The following is a 9,422-nucleotide window of genomic DNA, read 5'->3' as shown; positions in this document are numbered from 1 at the left end:
CATATGGGGTTTCAATCTGCTATTTTGGAAGAAGCTTCCAACCAAATACTATTCATTGGTCATACACGGGTAGCTGGATTATAAGGTTCTCAAAGTGCAATGTGCAACATGTAAAGAGTCCGGGAAATGACGCGGCAAATGAAGCTTAAATCAAGAAACTACATGGGTAGATTTGTATAATTCAAAGCTATATAATAATATTGGGAAAGAAACATACCAAGACCCAAAAAACAAAAAAAAAGCAAGATAAAGGAGAGTATTACTAAATCAGAATGTAATTACTTTTTTTGGAGTTTTAGCCACAAAATAATGGACCGTTGTCAATTGTTGGGCCGAACAAATTTTTTGACAATTTGACTATGATTATGATGATCAGAATAAAATAGAACAGATTCAATTATACCTCTTAGCTATTATTCTCCGAGACCACCCACTTGGTTGGAGCAATGTAACCTCCTAAGGCTTAGGATAGAGCATGGCATAATGATTTGTACGCCTCTACACACATCTTAAATTTCTCTTCAGCCATCTCCTGCATAAATGTATAGATGTTACGTCACTACAAAAAAATAAAAAGAAACCATGACGGGATCCGCTTCACTACAGAAACACAACAAATTTGATAAACCGGAAATTAAAAATCCATAAAAATTTCGTTTGGAATTAGATGAGCAGCCAAAAACAAAATTTTTGCAAATTCTAACTAACCTGTGAAGGACCTTGATGCTTATCAGGATGCCACTTCAAAGCTGATACACGAAAGCTGAATGGCAATTTTAATCAACTTTAGAATACATGCGTATAAAAAGAATTGGAGCAAGGGAAAAATATGTAACGTCCAATCTTCAAGATGACAGGACTCTCAAATATTAAGTTGAGTACTTACGCATTCTTAACGTCTTCAATCTTTATGGAGCCTGCTCGAGGCAAACCAAGGATTTCTCTATCAGAACATGATCCTACATCACATGACTTCTCCTCCTCATACTCAGACTCAGAGTCACTAGTATTTTCCCACTCCTTCGTTCTTTGATTTGTCCAGCCTGATTTTTCTCTCCACTCAAATCCAGATTCTGGATTCTTGAAAGACTTATCTCCACCAGAAGACCAAGTATACCATTTGTTCCCAAATTTAGCTTGAAAGATTCTCTCAGGATGATCAAAGTCGTCAGAGAAACTCTCTCTTTTAAACTTTCCTGCGCCATGTAACAAAAAGGACAATGAGTGTCAAATATGAGAGCTAGTTCTGCTAAAAATAGTGCATAAAGGAGGCTTCTTTTTTTCTTTTTAGTTGTGTTTCAATAAACAATAAGGGGAAATGAATGAAAAAAGAAAGAGGAAGCTCACGTTTAACTTTTTTGCGGTTAGATTTCCCAGCATGTCGTCCAGAATACCTTGACCACCGCTTCTTATCAGAACCATCTGAATCCCAGCCTTCCGCCCCATCAAATTTCCATGTTCGAACTTCATCCTAGATAAAAGCCAAAGTCAAGGTTTATATTTTAATTTCAGGTACTAATGAAAACTGTAAACTCAATCTTTTGGTACAATGTAAAGCAGAAGGAAGATAAAAGGCATTCATGTTTTAGATACATTCCAGTCCAATGGTTTCTTGGTAAATAAATAACATTCAAGCTCTACATGCATGTCAAGTCCACTGGATTTTTAAAAAAACCAACTTATCATCGTCCGTCAAAAACTCAGTCTTTCAACGGCCTAACTGAAATCATAGGCTTCTTCTATGCTCGGACCCTAGATGCATATTTTATGGGATGTTGTATGAACCGTAAACTTAACAATTTTGGTTCCATATAAACGACAGCAATGCCAATAATGAAGAAACAAAAACTAATTTCAAGGCTTGAACCTATGTTTGTTCGGGAACACTAACTTGTTTTATGTTACAACTTGTAATGTAATGTAAACATGCTTCATAGAGGTTTTTTGTGGGAGATAATTAAATGGCAATAACAAACAGGGAAATGAGGTTTTATTAGCCTACAATGTAGGCAGATTGGATAGATTTTTCATGCATGATTGGCTCCTCCAAAGAAAATAATTTAAACTTGGTCCTATCCTAATAAAATAATTTGCCTAGGGAGTGGAAAGATCCTTTAAAATTCATAAATCCTGCTTATTGAATACGAAAGTAATTTTATCGATGAATTGTCACAATAACCCATGCTAAAACCCATTTGATTTTGCAGTGCAATTACTGAACAATTGCATGGTTTAATAGAATCTATCATCTTTGTATAAGATAAGTTTTGAAAAATAGTACAGTAAACAAATTTAAAATTCTGCCTCTCAAGCGGCCAGTTACATCAGTAACTAAAATGGAAATTATCGGCATTGTGATCCATTATTCGAGAGCCTTCATCTCTTCAACAACTCAAGTATTACTATAATTCTCTAAAACCTTTCAATTAACATGTTCCTATTCACCCTTGTGGTTTAACATATCCAAAAAATAAAAATTAGCAGAAAAAGAGGCATAAAAAACTTTGGTTAGCAAACATGACGAAATATGCATGTAACAAACATAAATTAATGGTATTTCTTAGGGTGCTCTCTCTCCAAAGATTTCAGAAAAAGATAACCGGGTGCCATGATTCTCACTCTATAAATTAGTCCTCAGGATTCAACCTTCTACCATGAGATTGCACTATTGACATGTCCAAACATTTACAATTCGGCCAACTTGTAGTCCATTTGGTTAGATGACACCTCAACAGTCCTAATACTTTCAGCATGACCAAAATCAAACTTGGATAAAACTATATAAATTGGATTCTTTCAATTGAAACTCCAAAGCACTGGGAAGACTGTTGGTCCATTATTTGTAAAATAATTGAAAAACTCCTTAATACATCAGAATAAGCAAATAAAATTGGAATGAAACTACGGGTGTCAACCAGGCAAGTGTAGTCGGGTTTGGGTCAGGTAACTTCAGTGCATAAAAAAATTTGGGTTTTGCTCAGTTCAAGTTTAAGTCATTTCAGGTTCAAATTGTTTAGTTTTAAGTTAAAACCAGTTTAATACAACGTTAGGATCTTGGTTTATTCAGGTCTGGATCATCTCTGAATTCGACAATTTTAGGTTCAGATAATTTCAATTTTGGTTGGATTGTAGACTTTTATGGTCAAATCAAGTTAGGTCAACTTCTGATGCAGACAATTGGGTGAGTCGTACAGGTTAGAGTAAGTTTCAATAATAGATTTTATGACAATCTAATTACGCCATAACTATAACATAAATAGTGCATAAAAAATATTGAAGTTCACATCTTGAATTAGATTAAGGTTCTAAACCAAATAGGAGTCCAGAAAAGTTTACCTGGAATGAAACATTTGAGCAACCACTATTATAGAGAAGGTTTTTTAGAGCACCCTTTGTGTCAGCACGCTTTTGATGTACTGTATATCTTATGTGATTCTGCATTAATATTTGAAATGACAGAAAATTTCCATTTTTTATGAACATAAAAAGTAAGAAATAAAATGCCAGAAGAAGACAAAAGGTTCATAACAAAGCTAATTGGGAAGGATGACATTAACAAATAGCAACATCTTAATCCGTTACTAGAAGACACCCATCACCTGGTCAATGTGAACATTAAAATTAATCATGGGGAATCCTTTTGTGAGATGCATTAGAATTTTATTTGCACTAAAAGATTGCTAGGAATGTTCCCAGTCCAAGATGAATAAGATAGCTGTTTTAGCAATCAAGCATGGTTATCCTCGGATACAAACTTGAACTGGAATTTGGTCTGCTAAGTTTTCAGAAAATTACCGATCTAAAAACGTGCCTATATGATATACTAGGAACAAGATGATTAAAAGATGCATGCAGATAATTACATAAATAGAGGCTGCCAAAGCTATATACCTTAGTTGGTTGTTGTGTTCTTCTTTCCTCCTGCAAAAATATGGTTAATTGTTAAATTTTCTCATCAAAAGCAATGCATACAGATTTATACGAATTACTAAACCAAAATTTTCATGCATTACAAACATCTGAAGCTCAAATCTATGCAACTGGTGGTGGCCAGAGGAGGGAACAAGTAGGCGTACTTATTCACATAGAAGATGAAGTACTTTGATCAGAACCAGGAACAGAATAGCTAAACATAATGAATATAGAATAAATCTCAACGGTAGCATCTATAACAATCAGCAAGCAGAAACTTTTAGCATGAAACATTGAAGCTCAAATTTCTCAATTTATTTTTTGACGTTAAAGATTAATTTACATAGCACTCCGAGAACAAGACTATTTCTTTCATCTAAGAAATGCCACAAATCAGAGCTATTCAAGGATTTGAAATTTCAGAAACCCTATCTACAGCCATTCAAATAAAATAGAAATTCAAGCTCCCCCCGAACTCACAAAATCCCATTTGCTCTTCCATTTTTCACAGGTAATAGGCGTAGAATGAAACGAAGCGACGTGGGTTGTTGCAACAGTAGCCGTTGCTTTTGAAGATAAGAAAGGTGGAACCAATGAATTCTTCAGTAGAAATACGTTTCGCCATCTAGGTATCTGCATAACCGATAAAATAAAGACAAAACACACTCTCTTCAAAATTAGCAGCACCAATAGAGGAAGCTTTGGGATTTCTTTTTGGTGGTAAAAAGAATTGGTTCTAAGTAACAAAAGGGTTAAATCTTTTCCGGGTGGAGGATGATAACAGAAGTTTATGTTTCTCAGTTGATTTGGATGTCTGAAATTTTAGCTGATGATGAAACCGAAGCAGAAAGTCGAATCGAAACATGTTCAAATTAAGGGTTTTGGGGTTGGATGCTAGGGGATGGATCCTTCCATTGTTCTCAGGCAATTGCAGAGACCTGAATCAGTAAACTCCAAAGGGAGCTAAAGCTAGGCCCAGATGAATAGGTGTTGGTTAAAGATTAACTTAGAGCCCAAAACTATTATATCTTCGTCACTCAACTATCTCATAGAAGTGTTCATGGTCAATTCGGGTCGTGTCCAATAAATCATTTGCTAGGCTCGATGTGACTTGAAAAATGTATCTAAAATTTTACTCAAGTTTAATCTGGATAAAAATGCTAAAATTTAGATCTGACTCAACCGTATTAATTTTTTATATAATTTTTAAGATTATATAATACATCAAAAATACTAAAACCATTAAAATAAATATCTCCCAATAAATTGAAAATAAATTTAAAAAATATATATATGTATACTTAAATAATACTGAGATATATAAAATTAACAACAAAAAACAAGCAAATGCCTCTAAAATAGTAACAAAATTAACAATAAAACAAGAGTTATACAATATCCAAATAATAACTACAAAATAGTAGCAACATAATTGTGAAATGGTATCAAAATAGTGAAAAAAAACAAGAAGAAAATAAGAAAAAACAGCAAGAAAACAAAAAAAAAAACAAATTTTTTTTTGCATATTCGAGTCAGGTCAGGCCAGGCTTAGGCCAAAAAAGCCTTACTTGAAGTTCAACCCGTTTTCTAAACCGGCCTTATTTTTTGTTTAAGCCCATTTTTCGGGACTACACTTTTACCCAAACTCTCCCACTTTTTAAACGGGCCATCAGATCGGGTCAGGTGACCCTACTCATGAACAAGTCTAATACCATATAAAATATTATAATTTGGATCACTCACTTCTAAAGAGTTTTTTTTTTTTTCAACCAATAGTTAAATAGTTAACACAAAGGTAATGTGAACTTTTAAATTTTATATATTATATTAATTTATTTTAATTTAATTTTTAATTTTTAATTTTCAATATTTAGATATTGTGTCAGTGTTGTGTTAATCCTAAAAGATTTTAAAATATTATAGTAAATTTAAAAAATATATAAAATTCCTTAATAGTATTGTGAATTGAGTCTTAGTTCTATTAGTATTGGTACTGTTGCTATTACAGAAAGACGTGAATTCGAGTATATTGAAACACATTATCCTCCTATTTAAAGGTTTAAACAAATCATAATAATAATAAATGACAAGTTTTGTTACTTTCTTAAATATTGGTAATTTCTCTGGTGGGTTAGTCATGTTTCTTTATGAGAAATTATGTGTTTATTATTTACTTTCTTGAATTTTCTGAGAAGTTTTTTTATGAAATGGGATTTTTTTATTACTGACATCCATTATATGCACATGTTTATTAAAAAAGATTTTTTTTATGAAGATGCTTAAAGATTTTAAATTTGATTAAAACTATATCAGGAGGTTTTTAACTTAATATATATTTGTTATAAATATTTTATTTTTAAGTGAATGTTCATCAATATTAAGATAAATTTAATATATTTTAGGACTTTAATATTCATTAGAAGTACAGTTTTATTTCATTTATACTTTTTATGTCTATAAATATAAACTTTGAAAAAACATTATAAACATCCCAAATGATCAATAAGAATATGTACTTCTCTTTTGCTCTTTTATTTTTTGTTTTTTTTTTTACTCTCTTTTATCTTTATTTTCATAACACATTACCAACATAATTCTTTTTTAAACTTTTTCTTCTTAAATTATCTCACATAACCCAAACAAAATTTGTAACGCACCAATCCTGACCCGATAATTGGATCCAAGTATAATGTGTCACAACTTAAAATCAGAGTAATTCTTAAACAAATCGTTCAGTGGAAGCTTGTAAAACTTTACAGATTTAATAATATAAAACATGTAATGGCTATTACTTTATAAAGGTTTCAATGTACATCATTGGCGTTTTAAAACAGGGTTTAATTCATTTGGCGAATAAGTTCAAATAAATAGGTTCATGAACAAATTATAATAATTCAAATCCAAGCATTGAGAGTTAAGAAGATTCTTGTAAAAAGACCGTGTCTTAACAAAATAATAGATCGTTAGACAGATTGGTTTGAAAAATACATTTAGACGCCACCCCCAAAGTTCATGCATGATACAAGACAAAACAGACATCTCACAATAGCTGCAGTGATCTGGGGTAGTCCCTTCAACAGAAAGCTTTCCTTCAAACAGCACGCCTTATAATGAAAAGATAACAGAGTAAGTTCATACAAACTTAGTGAGTTCCAAAGGTAAATAGAAACCATACACACTATTTCTTACGATAATAGCAAACCTTTCAAAAGTAGTTTCACATATTAATCATAATACGCCCAATGACGTTCACAGAACATAAACAAACTTAATACGCTAATTTACATTACACATGGGCGAATATTGTACTCCAACTTAACATGACATAGAGAACTCATCTTCATACTAGCCATGTACCTAGAATTCAAAGTCAGAGCATATCATATAGTCTCGTTGACATGCATACTCCCCCTTAACTCCTCATATCATTTTCGTTTAGAATAGCATGATTTATCATGATTTGTCAGTATGATTTGCAATATAGCTGCCCTATTGGAGGCATCACAAACATATCTCCCCTTTTTCATCACCACAGATCATATCTCACAAATCACATGTCACATCCCAAATCTGGTGAGTCCAAGGTTAAGGTGTGTTATAGTGAAATAATCTATTTGGCGAGGTGTAATCCGCTAGATTACTTCTTTTGGCAAATACATGTAGGCGTATAGTAACAACTGTGGCAGTACGTGAAGACTCTGTTTCAGGTTATACTGTTAAGTAAAGAGAAATATCTTGTTAAAGTAAAAAAATGATTAAGGTATAAGTTACTGCCTAAAGCATACTACTCCTTGTTTGTTTGAAATACTGTGCTAGTTAGGTTGTAAAGTAACTTGGTTAAGGACCAACAGGATTGACTGTCAAATATCATTATTTCAGGATTCTTATTTATGTTTATCTCAAAACCAGTAAGCCATTAGGAGAGATAAATTATGGATTCAAGCGACACTTGTTAAGTTCTAATAAGTTAAGTGAGTTATATATATGGGTGTGAAGGATTTGGAAGGAAGTTCTTCTTCCTTCAGTGTTACTCTTTGTTCCTTTTTTAAATCTAAATGTAATCTTTTCTTTTCGAGCTTGAAGCTAAGATTTTTAGATTTATCAGTGGTTGTCCCATCACCTGGTAAGTATTACAACTTTGCATATTAAGTTTTTGGAAGAGTAAGTCTAGAAGAGGTGTATGAATAGTAAGTTGTAAGTACAAGGCTTTGTTTGGGGGTTATCAGCGATTGAGATGATAGTAATTTGTATATAATAGAGTTTTTATGGTAATCTTATGTTCTTTAAGCAATTGTTGTTGTTGTTTCATGAAGGATGTCTGAGTCAAAAACTTTAAACTACAGTGGGTGAGTATTAGGTGAGTCTCTATCCTGACTTTTTTATGTGGATTGTTCAAGTAGAAGTATATATATAAAGGATGATGATATCTATAATAATTGGTAAGCGTGCAGGTAAAGTTTGATATACGTAAAGTATGAATCAGTTAGGAATGCAAACAACTTTGGGTAAGTGAATGTTGAGCAATGTCCCTCTATAAAGCCGTTGGTAGGGCAGTTATATTGCTAACCAAATTGGTATATCACGACATGAAAACAAGTGTAAGACTATGAGGTTAAGACACATGACCTCTTAATATGATATGAAAACACTCATGATGTAGCCTCCAGTAAGATGAAGACTGAACTGGCAAATCACGATACATGAATATGAGTAAGACCATGTGGTTGAGACCCACAACAAGATATATTTATATGTATGTTCATGGTGTAGCCTTCAATATGGTATGGATCAAATTGGTAGATCACAATACATGAAACTTATGGATAAGTTCATGAGGGAGAAACCCATGACACTTTCTGTAAAACCCCACTGAGACAGTAAAAATGTGACTTTGTATTATGCTTTTATGGCATAATTTGTTTGGCCTTAGTGGCGTACTATGTTAAGTTTGTCTGGTAAAATATGCTCATCCGCCCTTATGGTAAGTTTTGGACAAATTCTAATAGTTTTGTAATGGGTATTGCTAAGATAAGGTTATGATATATCTGAGGTTAATTTGGTTGAATTAGATCTGTGGAGTAATTGAATAAGCCTTAAGAAGATGTCTTGAAAAGAAGTGTGTACCTGTATGTTCAAAGAGGGTATCCACTATGATAATTTATTAGTTTGGGGTTTGGGTATGTTTGTAGATATGATTGAGATAGTTATTCATTAGTCTAAGTTTGACTATATCATGTAAGGTGAATTCGAGTTATCTGGAATCAGCCATATCAAAGTTTTATTATATCTTCTTTTGAAATCATATGGAATTTTGAGTTATTATTATCTTGAGTAATTGGGGTTATGTGGTAAAGTGGTGTGGATTTCACTTGAATGATCTGTATAGTTCATTATCCAAGTGAGATGGTAGTGTATAATTTGATTCAATTTGTAAACTGATGGTATTCAAATTTGTGTAAGTATCTGTCAAACATGTATATATCCACCAGTGATTAGCATCAGTGAACACT

General features: G+C 32.6%; 1 protein-coding gene across 2 annotated transcripts; it reads right to left on the bottom strand.

Annotated features, from left to right (window-relative positions):
- Positions 1–259: 259 nt before the first annotated feature.
- On the bottom strand, positions 260–4,933 carry LOC107948415 (uncharacterized). 2 transcript variants are annotated; one of them, XM_016882955.2, is made up of 7 exons: positions 4,393–4,903; positions 3,892–3,921; positions 3,337–3,435; positions 1,348–1,471; positions 887–1,196; positions 709–763; positions 260–532 (listed from the first exon to the last, which is right to left on the bottom strand). In XM_016882955.2, exons 1-7 carry the CDS (start codon positions 4,549–4,551, stop codon positions 464–466), a joined length of 846 nt encoding a protein of 281 aa, XP_016738444.1. In that variant the 5' UTR covers positions 4,552–4,903; the 3' UTR covers positions 260–463. The 2 variants fall into 2 exon arrangements, with proteins under 2 accessions (XP_016738444.1, XP_016738445.1); XM_016882956.2 differs by lacking the exon at positions 3,337–3,435 and having other exon boundaries at positions 4,393–4,933.
- Between the last annotated feature and the right edge of the window lie 4,489 nt (positions 4,934–9,422).

Source organism: Gossypium hirsutum, chromosome D11, assembly GCF_007990345.1.
Source record: "Gossypium hirsutum isolate 1008001.06 chromosome D11, Gossypium_hirsutum_v2.1, whole genome shotgun sequence".
Taxonomy (NCBI): Eukaryota; Viridiplantae; Streptophyta; class Magnoliopsida; order Malvales; family Malvaceae; genus Gossypium; species Gossypium hirsutum.
Note: the sequence above shows the minus strand (reverse complement) of the source record. Positions and strands in the feature narration are given on the sequence as shown.